Raw genomic sequence first — 22,849 nt, forward strand, 5'->3', positions numbered from 1 at the left:
CTGCAACCGTGGACCTAAAACCTGCGCACCGAAGTGGTTTGTCGGAAACACTTAGGTTGGGTGATCGTGGTTCCTTCAAAAGCAAAAAAGAGAGAAAAAACGAAGGGCCAGCTCTGAACCAGCGAGGATAGTCGGATCTGAGAGTTTTCCCTGGGAGTATTGTCATGACCCGGGAGAGAGAATGAAGGATGGCCGATGGATATGCCAGCGCGCAGGCCACGGCAGGCAGACACGCGTTTGGTGCGCGAACCCGGGATGTGAGCCGCAATCGCTGATTGGTTGTCTCTCCCTCTCCGTCTCCTGCTGCTTCCCTCCCCGGGACTAACTTCAATGTACGGATTACAGTCTACCTACCCGCTCCCACCTATCTCGCCACCCTGCTCTAGCTCCGAGAGATACTCCTCCACTTTGTCTGCATCCAACCCGAAGGCAAGCCGCACCATCTCACGCAGGTGGCCCCTATCAGCCTGCTGTAAACGACCTAGGCTAGTGAAGCAAGCATATATCCTTAATGCTGAACTATTCAAAGTGTCTGCAAAGGACCCTTCAAGAGCTCGGCCTTCCTCCTTAAGTTTTCTCTCCGCCTCTTGGAACTTCTGGCGGTAGATTCGTCGAGAAACGTCTTGCCGTAACACATTCCTATACGCGAGATGGCTAGGATTTCTGAGAATGTCCTCGGTGTCTGGTCCTAGTAAAGGAAACGGCATAGCGTAGCGGTTAACCTGCCACGGAGCAGTCTGCGCGAACTCCCAGTCGATAATGGCAACAAAATTGAAGTTATCATCGACGATGATGTTCTGAGTGCCGAGATCCATATGGGTGAGGGGGAATTGCTCAACGGTGTCGATGTCTCCGAACAGAGTAGTCTTGTCCAAAATGTCGCAGGAGACCAGGGCACCCAGCCTGATGGATGGATCCAGCTTGCCGGCCGCGGCGTTCGCAACAGCAGTGAAGTACTCAACTGCTCTAGAGAATGCTCCGGCATCACTAAGCTCTGCGGCGGAAGAAGCAGCTAAACTGCATATAACTGGTTCTCCCGACGGGGAAATAGAGCAGACAGAGCCTATTTGAGGATAAGCAAGAATAGCTAGTTCCGCTTGAACCCATGTCCACTGCGTCATGATGTGTTCTTGCGTTGCAACCTGACCCAAGTCAGTGAATTTCCATTCAAGATGCGCTGTGGCGGAACAACACAAAGCAGGAGATGTGATAGAAGTGAGATCGATTCCGGACATAGCATGACTTACTGGCAAATTACGAATAATTACTGCACTTTTGCCTTGAGAATCAATGGAGTTCTGTAACTCAGCTTTGCTGTCTCTGACGGAATATGACACCTAGCCTTGCTGGAGATTTGCCTAACATTGATTGAAACCACTTACGAACACCCCAATTTACTGTACTGTGTGCATGAATTGTACGGTGTGGAATTTCTAAGTCCCTGAGCTACTAATAGTTAACAGGGAGGGGAAATGTATGTACAACCTACTGGCAGCACTAACCCTAACCTCCGAGCGGGCCCGGCTTTTCATGATGCTAGGCCACGGCGTCAGACGGGACGCGTCACTGCGAGGGAGGTATGCGGTGAGTTGGACATGCCTTTGAGGCCGAGACACCTCGGGTTGCTGCGTATTACGGAAAGCCTAAATGGATTCTCTCTTCAGTTTGCGAAGACACAAACTGAACGCAACCAGCTCAACCAACAATTGCGCGGCCTACTTTACCCAAGTTTATCTACCTTAGGTATTTAGTACGACCAACTTGCGATCCTCACCGCCATCATGACTTTTGTCGACACCATCACCTCTGTATTCGGCAATCTCGCACCCTACCACTTGCTGTTCTTCTCCACCCTCCTGGGCACCGAGCTGTACCAAACCTTCGTCAACACCAAGATCTGCTACCTTGCCCTCCCGCGGCCGACATTCACGACCCTCCAGAAGCGGCTCTTCCCTATCTACTTCCGCGGCCAGACAATCTTGCTTCTTCTGACGGCCGCAACCCTTCCTCCGCGCGGTCTGTTCTCACTAGTCAAGCACAAAGCCGACTGGATCCCGTTCACCCTGGCGGGAGTGACGGCCGTGCTTAATCTTGTGGTGTACGGGCCGGGGACGCAGAAAGCGATGGTGGATTGCATTCATCAAGGTACTTCCATTCTCCATTCGTCTTCTCAACAACAAGTATGGAATGGGGGGCAACGGGAACATGCAATAGTACTGACGCACACCGTTCGCGACAGAGACTCGAGATGCAAAGCTCAGGCTCAATGGCCACTTAGGCGAGGACACGCCGTCTCCCGAGATGCAGCGTCTCAGAAAGGCCTTCTCCAGAAACCATACCATGTCCATACATCTGAACTTGATATCCATTGTGGCAATGGTGTTTTATGGCTGGAGGTTTGCTTCTCGGTTGGCTGTTGTGTCTGAGTAGAAGCAGCCCAGCTGCTGAGGTGCTTGAGTTATCCGCTAGTGTGGTGAAACACGATGGATTTCGGAAGTCCGATGTTTTTTTCTGCTGAGCACTACTAGTACAGAAGTAAGGTTGGTAGATCAGATCAAGATTCGAGTCGTCCTGTACAATACCACTAGACGTAAATGACACCCCTGGGTCAATACTAGTATGGACCCTCACCACTGCAAGGCCCTGCCAGCCTCTCCAACATCCACCCGGCCATTTTCTCCAGCCGCTGACGGTCCCAGAACACCCAGCCCCAGCACTTCAGTCCCCACGGCAGCACACCTCCACACCAGTTACAATACCTGCCCCGGAACACGACGAACCACGCAAGCGGCGGCTCGTCCTCGGCGTCGGCCCCGAAAAGCGACAATAGCTCCCCCAAACTCAGTCACACGCAGTCGTTCTGCGACCTCCAGAAGGTTCGGGGGCTCCAACAGGTACCGAGAGAACGTGCGGTCCCGCTTGCGCCTCTCCGTCTGCGCGTTCGAAGACAGAGCCTGCGACAAGGAGTTCTGATCGGACAAGAACGCCACCTCGGACAGTATCATGCGCAGCTTCGCGTAGACATCGCCGGATCCCATGACGCGTAGGTGCCATTTCAGGCCTTTGGCAAGCGCGCCGTTTCTCCAATGGTCTTGAGGCACGCCCAACGTGTCTCGGTTAGGTGGTGTCGGGTAGGTGATTCGCTGCGTGGTAACGTGCAGCGTAGGCCGGACTGGAAAGAAAAACCGAGAGCTATGGTCGCTAAAATAGCGCAGTTCCTCTGCGACGGATGGAGGATGGCCGTCAGCTGGGGGCTTCTCTCGTCCAGGACGCGAACAGAATGCCTTGTAAGCAGCAGAGCCACCAAGCCCGTGCCTAACTACCTCGTGTACATCGGCCTTGCTAGCCTCCTCCTCCTCGAGAGCCTTGTCGTCTTCTTCGAAACGGAGTCTGACGTCATCGAAAATCCCCTCGTACATCTCGAAAAGCATCGTATACACGCAGGCAATCTCCTCTCTTTCCCACGGCTGGTAGACCTCGAAGAAGTTCTCGAGAAGGCCTATAGGACCACCGCGCGGAAGTGGAGGATAGTTAGGGCAAGCATCGGAGCCGGCGCCGTACAGGTTGCACCACAGCTCGAAGCGATACAAGGCCCGCATGATCCGCCTCGTCTCCAGTGTGCTGACGGGGTCGACCACCACGCCAGGGGGGGCAACCTGCAGGAACATTTCCGGAACCTTCTGCAGCAGCGGCCGGATGGCGGAGAAAAAGAAGCCCGATATGCCAGTCAGATCCTCGACGCTGCATGCGGGCAGTTGCAGAATGGTGTTCCTTGGCAAGAAAGGGAATCTCTGATGGATGAAAGTGATAAAATGCTCTATGGCCGTCTGCCGAGCGACCTGGGCTAGGTTCTGAAAGTGCGACGTCGTCTGCACGGCGTAGGCATCGACAAAGACGCTGTCGCCGAGAGTGGCCTGCAGGGCGACGTAGAGAATGCGCCGGCGGTCCGACAAGTACGCTTGGTGGAAGATGGACGTCGCCTGCACAGCCGCCTTCAGGTCGACCAGGCTTGGTAGGAGAGACAGGATCTGGCTGACGAGCTCGACAGGGAGGCTCGCCAGGGTGCAAGGCTCCCTGGCCGACTTCAGGGGAGCCATCACCGCCTGGGACTGTCCATTTCCTTGGCCAGCCTTGCCGTGGTAGGTCGGTAGGGAGCGTAGAGCGGGCCTCTTAAGAGCGTTCGTGGAGGCTTGCTCGGCAAGGGTTTGGATAGCACGGTCCATGGTGGTCAGGCCTGTCTCAGGGGCTAGTTCTCTTGCGTTGACCTCTTGAGAGTTGACGTGGCGTTGGCGCTGCGAGGCAAGATCAAAAAAAGCCCTGATTCTGCCGGCGATGCGCTTGCGCATTGGGACTTCCATGACTGAGCGCGACCTCTCGTCACTGCCGTCAGATGCAGACGTAACCGGATAAGAGAGGAAGATTAAGACGTGATCGAACCTACAGTTTAAAAAAAGAATGTTGTTCATTATGCGCGGAATTTAATAGCTTAAGAGCCGATTGGAACCCCATGAAATTATACCTTGCTTAGATCATCTCGTCTGACCCTGTGGACGCACCAGATGATGACGCAGAGTGGCGTTCGTGAGATCGGATCGGTTGATACGATCGGGATCGAGGTGCTGGACACCGACAGGCAACGAGATGTGGCACCTTATTATTCACCCTGCATACCTTACCTACGCAGGCACCTACTGGCTCGAAAATCTCACAGGTTGATTACCAAATGCGTCCCGACCTCAAGAAACATCTTGTGTTATTCCTTCCCTTTTCCAAAAGCTGTCAAGCAACTGTGAGGGTTGGGGGTTCCCTCTTTGTAGGATACTGTTCCATCGAGCCGCCTGTGTTTGTGCTGCTTCCCTCTTACACTGGCACACCATAACACCATTCCAAGTACATGCATCACTAGACCCGTCTCACAGCAATATAGACACCACTAGTGTTTCCTTTACCTACAGTCCAATGATCTCCCCACACAAACTCATGGCACCCTACTGATCTGCCATTGCTGCTCGCTGGTTTGGCCGTTTATTAGGGTGCCAGCTACTAGTACTAATGGTGGCACCTTTATTACCCATGCGTCCATGATTGAGAAGCAAAATGCGAGTCGTTAGCTACCAGGTATGTATTCCTCGGCACCAAGATGTAAGGTGTACTCCCACGACGGGAGCTTAAACAGGTCATCATGCACCTCCGACGGCGTAGCAGAGCAGATGTTGGCTTTCTGGCAGCGAAAATGGAACTCATTCACCTCCATCTATGTCTCCCAACTAGTCCTGAACTCAGCGTCTAAGATTCTAAACATCCTGCAAAACCCAACCGGCCACTGCTAACTTGAAGACAATTAAAATCGAAATACTGCTAAGAAAATTTCAAGCCAATCGACAAATCACCTATATCAAAGCATCCCCTCTCCTCACCCTCCCTCAACCCAAGCCCTTCCCCTTATTAGAACCCACCCAGCGGGTTCGGATTCGCCCCGCGCCAACCACCCTGCACCAGCGGCTGCACGCCCGACGGGCCCTGCACCATCGCTGCCTTGCTCCTGAACACGTCGAGCGTCTTCTCAGCCTCGTCAAACCGCTGGTTGACCACGCCGACCATGCCGCTCTGGCAATGCCGCCCCGTGTTCTGCGCGCAGTAGAACCAGATCGGCCGGTCGGCATCCCTCACCTCGATCTGGAAGACCTCGCCGGACTGGCTGGCGCTGCCGTCGGCGTTGCGCGGCACGGGGAAGAAGCCCGAGAAGAAGGACCCGGCGACGCCGGCGTCCTTAGGCTGGCAGGGCGAGTCGAAGGAGGCCTCGGCCACCGAGTGGTTCAGCTGCAGGAAGTGGAACTCCACGATCGAGCCGACCTCGGCCACGACGTTCTCCGGATCGAAGCGCAAGCCGGGACGGCCGGCCACAACGGTGTGGGTGGTTCGTGGCGAGGCGGCGGTGCCGTCGGGAGCTCGTTGGCCGAGGGTGGGGTTGGGAGCCGGGGCGGCGGAGATGAGGGGGAGGGCGGCGGCGAGGAGAAGGAGAGCTTGGCTGAACATTTTGATATGGTGGTGAAGAGATTTAAAAGTTCTCTGGAGGGGTGCTAAGTGTTGGACACTTTTGGCTGATGATAGGGTGCTGAGAAGATGGTCTTGTGGTTGAGGTAGCTCAGTGCAGAACTTGAGATGATGAAACTGGTGATGATGTGAAGATGGTGAGGATGAGTCGCAGGACAACTGCGATGATTAAATACACCTGGAAGTCCGGTCTACACTATGCGTACCCAAGGTAGGTTATCAACGGCATCGCTAACTTCGGCCTCACTCTCAGAAGACTGAGAATGTTGCGAGCTCAACCCGGAGTTGAGGGCTTCCGGGATCCCAGCCCCGGGGGCTTGGATAAACTGCAGTCCGAATAATTGCATTGCGACCATTTTACTCGACGATAACAATGGAAGCGACACCGGAGGATCGGGTAGTCTGACATCCGGTCAGCAACCAGGCTGAGCCTGGTGGTTTGGTCCGCACGTGGCGGCTAAGCGCCCCGTTTTAGCAACAGGCGCTCGGCTGGAGGCTGTGCTTGCTCGCGTAGGCGCGCAAAACATACCAGTGATTAAGCCATGCTTGTCCTACCGACCTTTCGATAGCATCATCAGCCGAAGAGTACAGCGGTGAGATGCGCCTAAATCAGGGTATACTGCGGTTTATTAATCACAGTTTCGTTGTCAGGATCCAGGCGGAGGGATGCAACATCTTCCCTATCCGTATCACCCTGTAAAACTCAGGTGGGGACGAAGTATCCAATCAACCGTGCTGGGACGAAGGGTAAAGGCAGATTGAATTGATACAGAACCCTCTAGGAGAGGTCAGAATCGAATAAGCCATAGGGCTAAAGGTACGTATGTACAGGGTCAAAATGAAGCCAAGATAATATATAACACAGAGGCAGAAATTAATGTGCGCGTGCTGTACACGAAGCAGTGTGTTCGCTTCACTTGTCATTGGATGAGTCCCCGGCGAACATTAAAGGCATTGCGAGTACCAGTCGTTCTGCTTCTGGCAGGTGGTTCCCGAGACGCACGTTGTGCAGCCGGTAAATCCATTCCCGCCACACTGTGACCAGCGCTGAGCGGTGCAGCTATCGGAGGTCTGGCTCGCCTGACACGAATCTGCTGAAGTTGAGCTTGGCTTGGACGCCACAGGAGACGAGCTCGGCTTGGACGCGGCAGGGGACGGGCTTGGCTTGGAAATGGCCGAGGGAGAAGATGGACTTGGCGAAGACGCGGCCGATGACGGCTTTGATGAGCCGCTGCCGCCGCTGGGAGTGAAGGCCGGGAACTTGGAGTCGTCGTCGCGCCTGCAGCCTGTCCGGGCAACGAGCTCGGCCGGGCACTGCACCTGCTCGAAGGTGAAGGTCGGGTTGTCGGCATTCTTGAACCAGTCGAAGCGCCACTGGCAGCCTGGCTTGAGAGCGTCGGGGAACGAGTCGCACTCGGCGCGCGACGAAATCCCGCCATACTGCGCGCCAGGCAGGCCGCCGAACTGGGACGAGCAGCCGTTGAAGATACCCAGGCCACCACCCGGCATGGCGAGGTCAAAGTGGTTGCTGCCTAAGTCGCCGCCCGTGCTGGTGGACTGGACAACCATTGTCTTGCCCGCCACAGGGCCCGAAGTGAATGTGAGGCTAGCGTCCGGTTAGGCTTGGTCCACTACTTTCTGGGATACGGAACTTACGCGTAGCACGCGCAGCACCATGACGCCTCGGACCCGCCAGCGATGTGTGTTGCCGCGAAACCATAGGCGAGGTTATCGTTCACCGCCCAGGGAGTCTGGTCGGCACAGGAGTAGGCCGAGCCGCCATCGCACCCGGACTTGGCGTTGACGTCGGTGAGGCGGTTGAAGTTGGCATCGCAGGCGAAGACAGGCTGGCTCACCGAGGCCTTTCCAGACCACGAGCACGACGGCTTGCAGCAGTCCCAGTATCTGGACGGGTTGTCAACAATAATAAGATCGGCTGTTAAGGCGAAGGGTGTTGCGGGTAGCATACCTGGTAGACTTGCCATCCGCGGCGGATGCAACAAGGGGCAGAGCAGCAGCCAAGGCTGTGCGGAGAACTGGGGTAGAACGCATGCTGCGAGGGGTTCGAAGCTTCTGATGAGAAGACAAAGAGTCTCGATAGTGTAGGTAGTAATGGAACCGCTGAAACAAAAGGAGGGACTGCGGTGAAGGTCGTTGTCGGCGTTATGAGGTCTTGAGCAGCCGAATAGCGAGGACCTACCGTCTTTATATGTTTTACTCATAGGCCTACGGCCCCTTCTTGTCTTCACCCGTGGGCCACCGCTTTTTGACGGTGGGATGGACTCGGCGCCGCCAACAAGGCCGTATACTTGCTCATACTAGCATACGTAGACGAAATGGTATCCCCCCAAAGGACCAAAGAACTCGCAGGGAGGCCCCACAAAGTACTCAGGAACCGGGGTTTGCAACCATGATCCAAGACGCCAGTGTTTCGATGAAACAGAGAGTCGATCCACCTTCGCGGAACCTGGACCGAGCATACCGTTTGCTCGAGCATACTTTGGGAATAGCGGCATGCAGCCCTTAATTGGAGACGGAAGCTTGATTTCCATCCCGGTCGACCAGCTGTCCGGAACGCCCAGACGAACCTCTCTTCAGAAGAGTGGACTGAGAATCCTGTCAGGGGCAAATTAGCTCACGAGGATATCAGGACGTGCGAGAGGGTCAATATCCGAGAAACGCCTCTGCCCAGGAACTCCAAGGTTTAAGCTGTTGTGAAGCACTATAAGAGGACTCTCCTAGTCTTATTATTACGGCCGAGTACGGTGCCGCTGCGAACAAGATTGATGAAGAGATAGCATGACCAAGCCCACCTTCGATCTGTGGAAGTCGATCGACTCCGGGACCGATCTGATGAGTGGGGTTGATGGCGGGAAGACCCCACTGCCAAAGTTCCAGAACCATGGAATGGCTGTCAGCCACAAGCCCACAACCGATCACGCCACACTTAAGCACGTCAGCTAAGCCATTTGTGGCTTGTCAGGATAAGGATTGGAGGGTGGGTCAAACCCGGCAATCACACGAGCACGGGCCTCAGCCGAATAAGGACTAGCGCCTTTTGCCGCGTCTTGCACTTCAACCTCTGCAGGGGCCAGAAATTCGCCCGGCGGCGCTTCTTCCTTGCACATCACAAATACCAAACCATCAACCACCATCTCTCTGAGACTCAACCGCGCCTGCACGTAATCGCAAATCGTGCCATCCTCAGGACGCGGTTTGCTTTCATAGCACTTCGATCTTGCGCTTAGTTGATGAATAAGGCTTTGCGCCCAGAGAACTGATGCGCCCGCCCACCGTCGGTGGCGATTTCTAAGCCTGCTCAGGTCGCCTCCAAGCGACGTCCAGTGCATCGGTGTTGAAGTTATCTAACCCCTCCTTGCGCAGGTGATTCTGAACTGTGCTTCTGCACCTTCTATTCGCACAGCGAGCAACCGACTCCCTCGCTTTCGAACGTCCATCCTTTCGTTTACCGCACCCTCGATTTCGAAGTCCGAGTTCCCAAACCGCCTCGACTTCTTAGCTCAGAATGACCGACTACGCGACCCAAGGTCAATATGGCGAGTACGCTGATACGTACGAAAATGAGGACAACTATGAAAATGGGACCGGCTTTGATGATGGCACGGGCTTCAGTCCCGATGACAGCATCACGCCCGAAGACTGCTGGGAGGTCATTTCTGCCTATTTTGACATGAAGGGCCTGGTGTCGCAGCAGATCGATTCGTTCGATGAGTTCACGTCAACCACTATACAATCTCTCGTCGACGAATATGCCGACCTTACACTGGACCACCCCAATCCCGGTGATGACAGCGGCCGAGACGTCGTGATGCGCAGATACGACGTCCACTTCGGGAACGTTATGATTTCTAAGCCGACGCTTACGGAGGCCACCGGCGAAACCACCTGTCTCTTGCCTTACGAGTGTCGGGACCGTAATTTGACCTACTCTGCGCCTATGTTTTGCAGAGTCGAGAAGCGCGCCCGCCTTGCGATAAACGAGCCGATCCCTCTTAACGAGATGGACGACGAGCAGCAGGAGCATCTCAAACAGTTTGGCGAGCACCCGAAAGCGCTCCGGTGGGAAGAAGAGGACACCGGGCCACGAGAGGGTCCGTCAAAGGGAGGTGATGACGAAGAGAAGGGGGATTTAATTTTCCTTGGCAAGCTCCCTGTGATGGTCAAATCGCGGGTGTGTCATCTGCGCGATGAAGACGACGACTCGCTCTTTTCGCTTAACGAATGCCCGTACGACCAGGGTGGCTATTTCATTATAAATGGCAGCGAGAAGGTCTTGATCGCGCAGGAGCGCTCGGCTGCGAATATCGTGCAGGTGTTCAAGAAACCGCCAGGAGGCAACGTTTCATACCAGGCCGAGATCCGCTCCGCGCTGGAGAAAGGCTCACGGCTCATCTCGTCCCTGCAGATGAAGCTGCACAGCAAGGCCTCGCCCGACAGGGGAAGGCTAGCGAACACCGTCAGCGTCACTCTCCCCTACGTTCGGGAAGACATCTCTTTGGTCATCGTTTTCCGCGCCCTTGGTGTTGTCTCAGATGAGGACATTCTGAACCACATCTGCTACGATCGGACGGACACGCAGATGCTCGAGGCGCTGCGCCCGTGCATCGAGGAGTCGTTCTGCATCCAGGACCGCGAAATCGCCCTGGACTTCATCGGCAAGCGCGGAAACGGTAACACTGGACAGAATCGAGCGAACCGCATCCGTGCGGCCAAGGACCTCCTTCAGAAGGAAATGCTGCCTCACATCTCGCAAACTGAGGGTTGCGAGACGAGAAAGGCCTTTTTCCTCGGCTACATGGTCCACAAGTTGCTTCAATGTGCCCTAGGTCGGCGTGACACGGATGACCGTGACCACTTCGGCAAGAAGAGACTGGATCTTGCGGGGCCTCTGCTTGCGAAGCTGTTCCGTGGTGTCGTTCGTCGCGTCACCCAGGACTTGATGTCGTACATGAAGCGCTGCATTGAAACGAACAAGAACTTCTCGCTCGCCCTGGGCATTAAGTCTGCGACAATCACAAACGCACTGAAGTACTCGCTGGCGACAGGCAACTGGGGCGAGCAGAAGAAGGCCATGAGCTCTACCGCCGGCGTGTCGCAAGTGCTGAATCGATACACGTTCGCGTCAACACTGTCGCACTTGAGGCGGACGAACACGCCTATTGGGCGCGACGGCAAGCTGGCGAAACCCCGCCAGCTTCACAATACCCACTGGGGCCTGGTCTGCCCGGCAGAAACGCCAGAAGGTCAGGCTTGCGGCCTCGTCAAAAACTTGTCGCTCATGTGCTACGTGAGTGTTGGCACGCCCGCAGAACCCATCATCGAGTTCATGATCGCCCGGAACATGGAGGTGCTCGAGGAGTACGAGCCGCTCCGGTATCCCAACGCCACCAAGGTGTTTGTCAACGGCACCTGGGTTGGCGTTCACCAGGATCCCAAGCATCTGGTCTCATTGGTCCAGGGTCTTCGGAGAAAGAACATCATCTCCTTCGAGGTTTCGTTGGTGAGGGACATTCGCGATCGTGAATTCAAGATCTTCTCTGATGCGGGCCGTGTGATGAGGCCGCTCTTCACCGTCGAACAAGAAGACAACAGCGACAGCGGTGTCGAGAAGGGCCAACTGCTCCTGAAGAAGGAGCATATCCTGGAGCTGGAGAAGGATAAAGAACGGGGCAAATACGATCCCGACTATTGGGGATGGAAGGGTCTGCTGAAGTCGGGTGCCATCGAGTACCTGGACGCAGAGGAGGAAGAAACGGCCATGATCTGCATGACTCCGGAGGACCTCGACATGTATCGGCTCACCAAGTTGGGGTTCAGCGTGGACGACACTTCAGGTCAGGGCAACACCCGAATCAGAACGAAGACAAATCCGACCACGCATATGTACACACATTGCGAGATCCACCCAAGCATGCTGCTCGGTGTATGCGCCAGCATCATTCCGTTCCCGGACCATAATCAGTCTCCGCGGAACACCTACCAGTCTGCTATGGGGAAGCAGGCTATGGGTTTCTTCCTGACAAATTACTCTCGCCGCATGGATACGATGGCGAACATCCTTTATTATCCTCAGAAGCCACTGGCGACGACTCGGTCGATGGAGTTCCTTAAATTCCGCGAGCTTCCGGCCGGGCAGAATGCCATCGTCGCCATCGCATGTTATTCCGGCTACAACCAGGAAGACTCTGTAATTATGAATCAGAGCAGTATCGACCGCGGTCTTTTCCGCAGTCTCTTTTTCCGGTCGTACACCGACTGCGAGAAACGCGTGGGGATTAATATCGTGGAGAAGTTTGAGAAGCCCAACAGGAGCGACACGCTGCGTCTGAAGCACAGCACGTACGAGAAGCTTGACCCAGACGGCATCATCGCTCCGGGCACCCGCGTCTCAGGCGATGATATCATCATTGGCAAGACGTGCCCTATCAACCCTGACAATGCTGAGCTGGGCCAGCGATCCACTCAGCACGTTAAACGCGATGCATCCACGCCGCTACGCCCGACCGAGAGCGGCATTGTCGACCAGGTCATTCTGACGACTAACCAGGATGGCATGCGCTACGTCAAAGTCAGGGTGAGGACGACCAAGATCCCACAGATTGGAGACAAGTTCGCGTCGCGCCACGGCCAGAAGGGTACCATTGGCGTCACGTATCGGCAGGAGGATATGCCCTTTACATGCGAGGGCATCACGCCCGATATCATCATCAATCCTCACGCCATCCCGTCTCGTATGACCATCGCCCATTTGATCGAGTGCTTGCTCTCCAAGGTGGCCACGCTCAAGGGCATGGAGGGCGACGCGACGCCCTTCACCGACGTTACGGTCGACTCCGTCTCGACCCTCCTCCGCGAGCACGGCTACCAGTCGCGCGGCTTCGAGATCATGTACCACGGCCACACGGGCCGGAAGCTGCGCGCCCAGGTATTCTTCGGCCCCACGTACTACCAGCGTCTGCGGCACATGGTGGACGACAAGATCCATGCGCGCGCGCGCGGCCCGCTGCAGATCATGACGCGGCAGCCGGTAGAGGGTCGTGCGAGGGACGGCGGGCTGCGCTTCGGAGAAATGGAGCGCGACTGCATGATCGCGCACGGCGCGGCCAGCTTCTTGAAGGAGCGGCTGTTTGAAGTGTCTGACGCATTCCGCGTGCATATTTGCGAGATTTGCGGGCTCATGACGCCGATTTCGTATGTTGCTCCCTTTCTTTTTTTTTATTGCGTGTTCTGTTGCTGACAAGTCTTTGATTCAGAAACTTGACCAAGCAGTCATTCGAGTGCCGCCCCTGCAAAAACAAGACCAAGATCGCGCAGGTACACATCCCGTACGCTGCCAAGCTGCTCTTCCAGGAGCTTATGTCCATGAACATCGCCGCGCGCATGTTTACCAGCCGGTCGGGTATCACGGTGCGCTGAGGGGACGGAGCTGGGAGTCCGTATGGATGGTTTCCTAGGATCGGGGAGAACAAAAGCGGGAGGATATCATACCATAACTCTGCGTGCATTTGAGGGTCGTTTCGGCGTTTCGTTTTCCTTTTTCTCTTAAACCTTGCGGGGTGGTCTAACTGAGGCATTCTACCCCAGCCTTTGGTTTAGTACCTGCATGATTTTGCAAGAGGTGACTTTTGGCCGCTTGGTTGCGCACTGGCGCTGGGAGAATAGCTCATTGGCGGTGGTTCCGTATGGTTCTTTAGAGGAGGGTGTGAGCCGGGAGGGGGAAAGAAGTTGTGGCTGTAATGTAGTTAGATACCGGAGCATAGATGGCCCGGCCGCTTCTTACGCGGTTTTGTACAATGGCTGGAGATTGGTCGATGCGATGTTGATCGTTACACTCGTGCCGTACACGTATCGTACACTGCAGTAGCTACTAGTAATGTGTCAGGGTATCCTTCTTCTACCCGAGTCCCAGAGGGTAAGGCTTTTTGCACCTAGCCGTTGTCCAGCATGCTCGGCGGTTCTTTCTCACAGGCACCACTCCCCTTTCCATCCTCTCCCCGGCATCACATCGTGAGCGTAGGTATGCGAGCAGCAGCAGCCTCCTCCATCCCGTGCCTTCCGAGCCTCCACCACCCCTCCCATGGACCCAAGAGGACGGGACAGCCGCTAACTACCTCCCCCTCGTCGGCGCCGCCATCTCCGCCGTGCTGTCCCGCACCGTCTGCTCCTTCTTGTACTCGGCCTCGAGCGCCCGCTGAAGGTCAAAGTCGGCTTGCCGCTCGCGCTTCAGTCGCTGCTGCTCCACGTCGCGGATCACGCCCTGGTGCATTGCCTACATGAACACACAGAGTTAGTGGAAGGTAGGTAGCTTGGGTAGCACTTAGGAGTTGGCTGAGGGAGGGAAAAGGCAGAATTAGAAAACATACATCTTGCTCTGCTTTTTGCTGGTAGTGCACCAGGACAACGGTGCCCAGAGCGAAGAGCGAAGTGCCCAGCAGTGTGAGCTTGGAGGCGCGGGACATGGTCTCACAGAAGAAGGGAAGAATGAGTTGCTGGGTTGTTATTGCCAGGCCATTATCGCAGGCGCAAGCTTGAGATTCCGTTCCGATATCCGATCATAACCGGAGCTTGCCAGGTGAAGGGGGAGCGGTGTTCTGCCGCTATACACCGCCCACGTGCATGCGATCCGGCAGGCAACGGTTGCCGAAGTGGGGCATTGCCATCAGAAAGGCAGGGCGAGCTGCGCCGCAACCTTGCGAGCCGTTGGCGGCGGATGTCCCACTTCGGCTGCATCCGCCCTGCTTGCGACGACTTAGACTGCAGCACATCACCTCGCGCAACTAACACGACGACAACCTGCGATCTCTGGATTGTACCGAACGTTCTTTTTGGTACTCCGAACCACCTTCCCTTCCTCGCTTCGTTTGACAATCCTTGGTGCTGTCACGGGTCCCGGAAGCTGAGCTCGCAGGATGGTATGTATGGTTGGCAAGCCGTCGCATTGCCAGCGCTGCACCTTGGGGATTCCCGAGTTTACAAAGCTAATCCTGTGGATAGTCGGCGCAACACTCCGCGGGCATTCAGACCCTACTCGATGTACGTCCCGGCAACTATCGATGGCTCGCGCGCACGTTGGAGATGGGGGGCTGACCAAGGATGTGAAGGCCGAGAGGGAGGCATCCAAGATTGTCCAGAAAGGTTCGTTTCAAGCAAGTCCGGATCTGCAATAAAGTATGGTGAACTGACTACCATGTGTCGGGATAGCTCGGGAGTGTACGTCTTGCGAAACCTCTTTTCAACCCACACCCAACTAACACCGTCCAGACCGCACAAAGCGAGTGAGAGAAGCCCGCGACGAGGCCAAGAAAGAGATCGAAGAATATAAAGCCAATAAGGAAGCCGAGTTCAAGAAGTTCGAGGCGGAGGTACTTTAGCTCTTCTGGGTTACTGGGGATGAGGTTGATGCTGACGGTAGCCAGCATACACAAGGAAACAAGGCGGCCGAAGAGGAAGCCAACCGGGAGGCTGAGGCCGCAATCAAGGAGATCAGGGAGGCCGGGAACAAGGGCCAGGATAAGGTTATCAACGACCTGCTCTCAGCGGTGTGGAACGCCCACCCAACGCCCGTCTCTTGAGGCGGCGGCGTTCCGAACAACGAGGGATGGTGGCAGGGGTTGCAGAGGGATGGCAGATACATGCCGGCTACGACTAAAGTTGGGGAGGGGGCAAAGCTGCTGAGCCTACGGCAGCGATGTTTATGCCGCGGGGACGATGACACCTGAGCAAAAGAGTCACCGGGCGGCCCACACATCAGAAGGCCCTTCTCAAACATCAACGGAGAGCCGGCTAAGGCCGTGGTATCTTTGGTATCGCTAAACTGATGTACACATACTCGCATATTAACAACCCTTGGTATCTGCATCATTCCAGAAACTCTACCAGTGTCGCCAGCATCTCCTTCGTCTCTTTCGCATCCGCAGTCTCGGCGTCAATCCCGTCAATCTGCTCCTGAATCGTCGCTCTGATGGTGGCAAATGTCTCGTCCCTGTCGGCTAATAACGCTTGTATCTTCTTCTTGGCCCCGTCGTCCTCCGCGACCAGCCATGCCAAGATGACATCAATGGTCTGCAGACAGAACAGCCCGGCATCGAGCCGTCGAGAGAACCAGTCGTCGGCCATCTCTTCCCTCTCGTCCTCACTCATCCCCCTCTGCTCCTCCTTGATCCGGTCATCGACCCCTTTCATGACGCCCGCGTACTCGCCTCTCAGCCTCATCAGCTTCACGGTCTTCTCGTAGTCCTTCTCCACGAACTTGCTCAATGTGCGGATCCGCTCCGCCGAATCGGCCGGAAGGAGCCTCAGCATGGAGGCGAAAATGCCCAAGAGGTGCTCCGTTGTCCGCTGGTCCTGCTTCTTCATGAACATGGTGAACGTCGTCTTGAGCCCACCGGCTTCCACAATCTTCTGGCAGACACCGCTCCCGGCCGGCCCGGTGGCGGCATGGTCGAGCAGGCGCAACGCAGCCGGTTTGCTCAGCTTCCCTTCCTTGAGCATGATCAAGCACAGCTCGACACCCTCGGCGTCGACAAACTTAGCCTTGCCCTCGGGCTCATCCGCAATGCAGGTCAGCGCCTCGAACAGGTTCTCCATGTACTCCTCCTCGTCCCCGCCCTTCTCGGGGTCCCGCTTCCGGTACGCCGCCACGAGCTGCAGCAGCGCATCTACGGCGTCCAACTCGGCAAGCCTCCTCCGATTCTTCGTCGAACTTTGCACCAGAATCGCCAATATCTCCGCCGCATACTGCTTGTTCTGCCCCACCGGCTTCTCCGCGCGCCCCGCCCGTTCCAGCAACCACTTCAGCAGCGCCTCGTCCGCGCCCACAACCTCGGCTGTCTCGGGCTTCGAGCACAGATTCTCCACCACGCCCAACCCGCGATACACCCCCTCGCGGTCCGCCTCCTGGCTCTCGTCCAGCCGGTGGAAGTTGCTCACCAACAGACCCAGCAGATCGGCCTCGAGCAGGGCATCCACCAGCGCGCTCCACTGCTCCTCGCTGGCGGCCACGTCCTCGTCGGTCAGCTCGTCGACGATCTCGACCGCGTCGATCGCAATATCCGTGTTCTCGTGCGCCAGCAGCGACACGAGGCTGCCCACGCAGCCCAGCCGCGCAAAGTCCGGGTACAGGCTCGGGTGCTCCGACAGGATCGACAGCGTCTTGATGGCCGCGTCCAGATCGGCCTCGGAGTCGATGAACCTGTGCGGCTCATCGGCGTGGCGCGCGCGCAGCTCGGCGTTGCGCGTGATCTTCTTCTCGAAGGCGAGCGCGGTGCGTTTGAGCCACGACAGGTCGACGCTTTCGTCGCTGTCGGCGGGGATCGCGGCGTCCTCCTCCTGATTGCCGGCGGAGTCGACGAAGTCGAGGATCTCGCGCTCGGTGCGCGAGATGCCGCCGCCGAAGAAGCGGCCTTCTTCGTCGTCGCCTGCTTCTTCTTCGTCGTCGTCGGGAGGTGGGGCGGACGGGCCGTAGTCGGCTTCGTCGTCGCCGTCGGTGGGTGGGAGGGGTCCTGCTTCGGTGTAGGCTTGGTGGAAGTCGTCTACGCGGGCATGGCGGTTGGTGGTGGATGGGAGCTTGGTGGATTTGTAGATTTCGGCTGCCAGGGGTTAGGATTGAGCAGTAAGAGGGGACAATGGTGAGAGGCGGCGTACTTGGGTCTCGGACGGGTTCCAGCTTGCGTTTGCTGGGGATCCCGGATTTCTGGGACGATTAGGTTAGGACCAAGTCTCTGGGTACAATTGAGGTGGCAATGGACTGTGACATACCTGGAAGAGTTCATCTATGTTCATGGTGTGATAGTAACGGGTTGGTGGATTGTTGTGAGAAGGAAAGGCTGTGATGCTTTGCGCCGCGATGTGATGTCTGGAAACGGATCCTCAGAGCAACCGCGATAACGAGCAACAATTGGACAGTTATCGGACAGATGGCTCTCACACTGTGTCAGCCTTCCACTTTGCCAGGGCCGACACAGTGTCTCGAATAGTAGCCCCTGATTAACTGCCTACGCCCGAGACCAGACTAACACCACACCGAGTACTAACTCGAAGCAAAAACGAGGGCTTCGGTGTTATTTCTTGATATTTCCGCCTGGAAAATCACAGGTCCTCATCTTAACATTCACGATGCCCCCCACGCTGATCCTGGTCCGCCACGCGTAGGCACTCCACAGTCCACAACGTTGAGAATAAATCTCCACCCCTAACACACCTTGCTTCCGCTACTAACACCTGACACAAGACTACAAGTGAGAGTTGGGGGGGGGGAAGAGGGGGAGGGAGGGAGGTGGTGGTGCGTTTGTGGCAGTGGGAGGAGACTACAGTCTACGAGAGGTGGGATGGGGTGTGGAGTTGGGACAGGACGGTGCCGTTGGGGAATGGGTTGCCTGAGGAGAAAGACGGGGTTGAGAAACGGGGTGATACTGTTGTTGTGTGGACTAGGGATGAGATTGTATTGATACTAGACAAGTAAGGCCGCTCGTCTTACATCGAGCGGCTAGGTTATGGCGCAATGCCAGATTTTGGACGCTAGACAAGTCCGAGATGCGTGTCTTATAGAGATCGGCAGCGTGGAATGGGTTGGTGTGCGATACGGCGTCGGAGGCTGTTGTATCGGAGACACAGTAATATGGACCCATAGATATAGAGGGCAGCTACCACAATCGGTCAACTATCAACACACTACTATACAATGCCGATGTATCCAAAACTTGAACCTGGACGCGCAAGTTACCAGAGCTCACAAGTCGGCTCCTTCCTCTCACACTTGAAGCTCTCGCGGAACTCGCGGCTATTCGCCATGGTCCCCAGGATCCTCGCCCACTTGGGAGCGTGCGGGTCGGTGTAGATGCGGTTGATCGCCGTGTCCGGACGCGTCTTGCCGCACCACCAGTTCGCGTAGCTCACGAAGAAGAGCTGGCTCTGCGAGAAGTGCTCGAGGCCGGGCAGATGGGCGTTCGGCTTCTCTGATGCCCGTACCTTCCACGCCTGGAAGGAGGCCGAGAGGCCGCCGGCGTCGGCGATGTTCTCGCCCAGCGTCAGCCTGCCGTTGACGTGCAGCGGCTTGCCGTCCGGCCCGGGCACGGTGTAGTTGCCGTACTGCTCGACGAAGCACTCGGCCCGCTCCTCGAAGGCCTTGACGGTTGCGTTGTTCCACCAGTCGGTGTAGTTCCCGTTCTGATCGTAGTGTCGGCCGGTTGAGTCGAAGGCGTGAGAGAGCTCGTGGCCGGCGACGGATCCAAATGCGCCGTACGAGACATAGGCGGGAACGTCGACGTCGAAGACTGGGAACTGCATGATGCCGGCGGGGAAGACTATCTCGTTGCCGGGAGGGTTGTAGTAGGCATTGACTGTGGGGACAGTCATATCCCACCGGTCGCGGTCGACGGGCTTGCCTAGAGCTGACCACTCACGAGCGACCTCGAAGGCGCTCATGGAGAGGGCATTGGCAAAATATGTATCAGAGCTGACGTTCACGGTCGCGTAAAACGACGCAAGACTTTCGGGATCCATGATGTTTGGGCTTTCGGTAGGATAGCCGATCTTCTGCACGATGTTGTGTACCTTCTCGATAGCCTTGGAAGCGGTCTCGTCGTCCATCCAGTCGACCGCTTTAAGTTTCTTGACGAACTGGTCCTTGATGTCAGAAACAATCAAGTCGCCAAAGTCCTTGGCGGCTGCCGAGAAAGCCTTCTCGACGAAGAAGCGGGAGAGAATCCAGCCAAGGCCGTCGTCGACGTGGGCAACGCAAGTGCGCCAGCGCTCAGGCTCCGACTCGGGGTCCTGAGAAATGTCAGTATGAGAGAGAGAGAGACATAGCAGGGTCCAGGGGATCATGATCGCACCTTACCAGCAAGCTCGTTAACAAACCGCTTATACGGCTTGAGAACTGGCGAGTCAACATATCGATAAAAGGCCTGAACTGCCTTCCAGACAAAGTAGCTCTGCAAGATGACTTCGTCCGTCTCCTCAAGGATGGTCTGCAGGTCCTTCATATACTTGGGTGCCGCCACAATCACTCGAGTTACGTCGTGGGTTGCCGAGAGACCTGAGATGATGTTGGCCAGGTCAATCTTGGGTGCCAGCGCCGCGGCGTCCTGGAGAGACATTGGGTTGTAGTATTTCTGTGAAGAGGTGAGTCGTCAAAAGCCCTATCTCGGCTTCCAGGCTGGGAACTCTTACAGTGACGTCCTGGCGGTCTTCTGAACTGGGCGACGCCGCGGCGAGCTTCTTTTCCAGCTCCACCACGCCTGCCAACGCTTCGTTGTCTTGATTGGGGTCCAGCTTGGAGACCACGTCGACCACGACACCCTGATACTTCTTAACTAAAGCATCGTCTTCGTAGCGCTCCTTGGCTGGAAGGCCAAATGTCCAAGGCGGCGAGACGGACACGACAACCACGTCAGGGTCCGTGTCATCGGCACCAGTCCCGGGTGCAATAAGAGCTGAGACGCCGTATTTGGCAAGGAGCAGGATCGTTTCGCTGAGGGCGTTGGCCGAGCGGCGGGCGCTGGTTCCACCCAAGGGGAAAGACTTTTTGACCAGGTCAATAACTTCGGTCAGAGGACGAAATCCAATCCTTTGGATGGTATCCTCGTCCAGGCAAGCATTGTAAGCTGCTAACAGCTTGTTGAAGTTGGCCTCGTCAGTAGATTGGCCGGCAGGGTTGAGTTGCATGGGCGAGAAGTACGAGTGCTGCAAGATCCTGTTAGCAATCTGCCATCCTAGCGGCCTAGTCTTTCTTGTTCGGCACACATACGGCGGATGTATTAGGGTACGGAGCCTCGAGGATGTGGCGGAGGAGCGTTTGCGAGTTCTCAGCCATGATGGTTCCAGTGAACGCGTCGCCCTGGTCAGGGCGGAGGTCATGGCGGTCCCTCCACCCGCCGCAGACAAGCTCCTCGAAGTCGGTGCAGGGGTCGAGGTCCTTGTAGTTCGGAGATAGATTGTAGAGTATCTCGGATGAGGCATGGATGCAAGCCTCCGTCAAGCAGATGTCTGGCTTGCCATCACGCTCGGCCGGGCCAGCAGGCGGCAAGCCAACTACGCGGTAGTGAGAGAAAAAAAGGTAAGAAAAGTAGGCGGACGTTAGAAACAGGCCGAACAGGCGGAAATAGTAGCCCTTTTTCGACCGGCCATCAATTGGGGCACGGTTTCGGTGAGACTCGTCCGTTGCGACGAGGGAGGCCTTCTCCGACATGGCGACAGATGTCGAGCGCTTGCCGATATTGGAGCACACGCACCGAGCAAGCGCCGAGCAGTGAAACGGTGTCTAACTTTCAATTGCGCATCAAATATATGAGATATCGCACTCGAGTTTCATTCAGTACTCGGGTTTGAAGTGCGTAGTCTTGTTATACAAGGCGGCAGTGATAAGGGAGAGGGAAGTCAAGGACCTCAAGAGGCTCAAGGTTGCGTCACAGGATGTGCTCGGTGGCTGGGGTGTTTGTAAGCGAAACACAGTGCAATTGGGGGATGATCACGGTGCTCTCACCGCTATAATGTGGCCTCCGGACCTTGCCAATCGACAATTGATCAAGACAGCATGGGCAGGGAGGCTGTATTAGCTGACCGCTAATTGCTTTTAGACCCGATGCATTGGACAAGTCGCAAACACACCACTAACAGGATTGAAACTCTCCAAAGCGCATCGTTTTGCCCAGTGTACTGTGTGGGAATCAGGGCATTTCTGCCTACGGCTGCCTGGCTTTCCACCTCTGGCTTCCCGGTCGAAGTTTAAAGTGTTCGCGGTGTTGAGTTGTGCTCATTATTCAAGTTATAAAAGACCGGATGTTGCTGGATATTGCACTTGGGTCACGATCAAACCTCCTCTTCCAAGCTGCAGTCGGGTATCGGGCTCCAAGGACCCAGGTGTTGCAAGATTCCTCTTGCCCAGTTGTCATATATCACATCCATCACCTACCCTATATCCAAATAACATCACATCCCTCCAGGAATTGGTAACCAGCATGGGCACTGAGGGCTCAACCACGATCATCCGCGGCTTCAAGGTCTCCGTCCTGACGCTCGATGCCTTCCTCGCAGCCCACGGCGTCGACCAGACCTACGGCGCCCCGCCCTTCTACAGCCATCATCCAGACGATGACCCCATCTCGAAGCTGCTCATCTCCAAGATCTCCCAGCACGACCCCAACGCCGACAAAAGCCGGTTCCGCGTCCTCATCCCGTTGTACGAGAGCATGCCCAACTTTAAGACGGCGTATGTCGCCTACGCATGGGTTCCCGTGAAGGCGCATCGCGAGATAAAGCTGGACGAGTATCTCCCGGCGGAGATCCCCAGGGGTTTTGAGGAGCTGCGGCAGGAGATTCTGAGTTATGAGGGGCTTGGCAAGGATGAGTTTGGTAATCCCGCGAAGGAGGGAGAAAGGATTGCGGAGGAGGGGAAGATGGGCGTGTATGCGATCATTACTTATAATATCCGCGGCGGTTATAGGCGGGACCAGTGGGAGCAGTATGGTCCGGAGGGTCTCTAAGACTTGTGTAGATCAGTGGTTGTGTGATGCTTAGTTGGATTATCGCACCTGAAGCGTCCGCGGTTCGGTTGGGCCAATATTCCATCCCCTATCCACTCGTCTGCTGCTTCTTCTAACTCGCCCCTGAGTGGGAATGTTGATCTACTTGGGGTGTTGAAGTGCGCTGTTAAATTTGCGGCTTCCGCGGTGAGAAATCTCAAATAGAAGTGGCCGTATAACAGTATCTGATACCAGCATTTCCTGGACCTAGGACGATCCATAATTTGATCCCACTAGTGACAAGATAGCTTCGG

General features: G+C 56.1%; 11 protein-coding genes across 11 annotated transcripts; 4 read left to right on the forward strand and 7 right to left on the reverse strand.

Annotated features, from left to right (window-relative positions):
* Window positions 1-350: 350 nt before the first annotated feature.
* Window positions 351-1,532, reverse strand: B0T15DRAFT_574621 (uncharacterized protein; the record flags this gene model as incomplete). The annotated part of the gene is made up of 5 exons (XM_062870963.1): window positions 351-481; window positions 544-688; window positions 723-994; window positions 1,383-1,397; window positions 1,490-1,532. 5 exons carry the CDS (start codon window positions 1,530-1,532, stop codon window positions 351-353), a joined length of 606 nt encoding a protein of 201 aa, XP_062721011.1.
* B0T15DRAFT_531709 (uncharacterized protein) lies at window positions 1,293-2,608 on the forward strand. The gene is made up of 2 exons (XM_062869268.1): window positions 1,293-2,145; window positions 2,240-2,608. Exons 1-2 carry the CDS (start codon window positions 1,782-1,784, stop codon window positions 2,428-2,430), a joined length of 555 nt encoding a protein of 184 aa, XP_062721012.1. The 5' UTR covers window positions 1,293-1,781; the 3' UTR covers window positions 2,431-2,608.
* Window positions 2,609-2,614: 6 nt separating this feature from the next.
* On the reverse strand, window positions 2,615-4,747 carry B0T15DRAFT_555182 (uncharacterized protein; the record flags this gene model as incomplete). The annotated part of the gene is made up of 4 exons (XM_062870383.1): window positions 2,615-2,830; window positions 2,868-4,437; window positions 4,557-4,619; window positions 4,710-4,747. The coding sequence occupies 4 exons, from the start codon at window positions 4,745-4,747 to the stop codon at window positions 2,615-2,617; spliced, it is 1,887 nt and encodes a 628-aa protein (XP_062721013.1).
* A 698-nt stretch (window positions 4,748-5,445) lies between these two features.
* On the reverse strand, window positions 5,446-6,036 carry B0T15DRAFT_493415 (uncharacterized protein; the record flags this gene model as incomplete). The annotated part of the gene is made up of 1 exon (XM_062866944.1): window positions 5,446-6,036. One exon carries the CDS (start codon window positions 6,034-6,036, stop codon window positions 5,446-5,448), a length of 591 nt encoding a protein of 196 aa, XP_062721014.1.
* A 963-nt stretch (window positions 6,037-6,999) lies between these two features.
* B0T15DRAFT_398488 (glycoside hydrolase family 45 protein) lies at window positions 7,000-8,106 on the reverse strand (the record flags this gene model as incomplete). The annotated part of the gene is made up of 4 exons (XM_062864956.1): window positions 7,000-7,129; window positions 7,199-7,660; window positions 7,711-7,959; window positions 8,024-8,106. 4 exons carry the CDS (start codon window positions 8,104-8,106, stop codon window positions 7,000-7,002), a joined length of 924 nt encoding a protein of 307 aa, XP_062721015.1.
* Window positions 8,107-9,179: 1,073 nt separating this feature from the next.
* On the forward strand, window positions 9,180-13,880 carry B0T15DRAFT_531713 (DNA-directed RNA polymerase II subunit RPB2). Its single transcript, XM_062869269.1, has 2 exons — window positions 9,180-13,266; window positions 13,329-13,880. The coding sequence occupies exons 1-2, from the start codon at window positions 9,581-9,583 to the stop codon at window positions 13,489-13,491; spliced, it is 3,849 nt and encodes a 1,282-aa protein (XP_062721016.1). The 5' UTR covers window positions 9,180-9,580; the 3' UTR covers window positions 13,492-13,880.
* On the reverse strand, window positions 13,881-14,672 carry B0T15DRAFT_502378 (uncharacterized protein). The gene is made up of 2 exons (XM_062867433.1): window positions 14,439-14,672; window positions 13,881-14,344 (listed from the first exon to the last, which is right to left on the reverse strand). The coding sequence occupies exons 1-2, from the start codon at window positions 14,532-14,534 to the stop codon at window positions 14,183-14,185; spliced, it is 258 nt and encodes an 85-aa protein (XP_062721017.1). The 5' UTR covers window positions 14,535-14,672; the 3' UTR covers window positions 13,881-14,182.
* Window positions 14,673-14,743: 71 nt separating this feature from the next.
* B0T15DRAFT_531717 (H+-ATPase G subunit-domain-containing protein) lies at window positions 14,744-15,938 on the forward strand. The gene is made up of 6 exons (XM_062869270.1): window positions 14,744-14,987; window positions 15,070-15,108; window positions 15,177-15,210; window positions 15,277-15,285; window positions 15,337-15,437; window positions 15,492-15,938. The coding sequence occupies exons 1-6, from the start codon at window positions 14,985-14,987 to the stop codon at window positions 15,645-15,647; spliced, it is 342 nt and encodes a 113-aa protein (XP_062721018.1). The 5' UTR covers window positions 14,744-14,984; the 3' UTR covers window positions 15,648-15,938.
* B0T15DRAFT_502380 (Catenin-beta-like protein) lies at window positions 15,934-17,910 on the reverse strand (the record flags this gene model as incomplete). Its single annotated transcript, XM_062867434.1, has 3 exons — window positions 17,833-17,910; window positions 17,719-17,767; window positions 15,934-17,663 (listed from the first exon to the last, which is right to left on the reverse strand). The coding sequence occupies exons 1-3, from the start codon at window positions 17,854-17,856 to the stop codon at window positions 15,934-15,936; spliced, it is 1,803 nt and encodes a 600-aa protein (XP_062721019.1). The 5' UTR covers window positions 17,857-17,910.
* A 459-nt stretch (window positions 17,911-18,369) lies between these two features.
* Window positions 18,370-21,489, reverse strand: B0T15DRAFT_433906 (uncharacterized protein). Its single transcript, XM_062865786.1, has 4 exons — window positions 20,822-21,489; window positions 20,245-20,757; window positions 19,908-20,186; window positions 18,370-19,845 (listed from the first exon to the last, which is right to left on the reverse strand). Exons 1-4 carry the CDS (start codon window positions 21,260-21,262, stop codon window positions 18,793-18,795), a joined length of 2,286 nt encoding a protein of 761 aa, XP_062721020.1. The 5' UTR covers window positions 21,263-21,489; the 3' UTR covers window positions 18,370-18,792.
* Window positions 21,490-21,562: 73 nt separating this feature from the next.
* Window positions 21,563-22,720, forward strand: B0T15DRAFT_191797 (uncharacterized protein). Its single transcript, XM_062862452.1, has one exon. It carries the CDS (start codon window positions 22,032-22,034, stop codon window positions 22,554-22,556), a length of 525 nt encoding a protein of 174 aa, XP_062721021.1. The 5' UTR covers window positions 21,563-22,031; the 3' UTR covers window positions 22,557-22,720.
* Window positions 22,721-22,849: the final 129 nt, after the last annotated feature.

Source organism: Chaetomium strumarium, assembly GCF_033439665.1.
Source record: "Chaetomium strumarium strain CBS 333.67 chromosome Unknown B0T15scaffold_4, whole genome shotgun sequence".
Classification (NCBI taxonomy): Eukaryota; Fungi; Ascomycota; class Sordariomycetes; order Sordariales; family Chaetomiaceae; genus Chaetomium; species Chaetomium strumarium.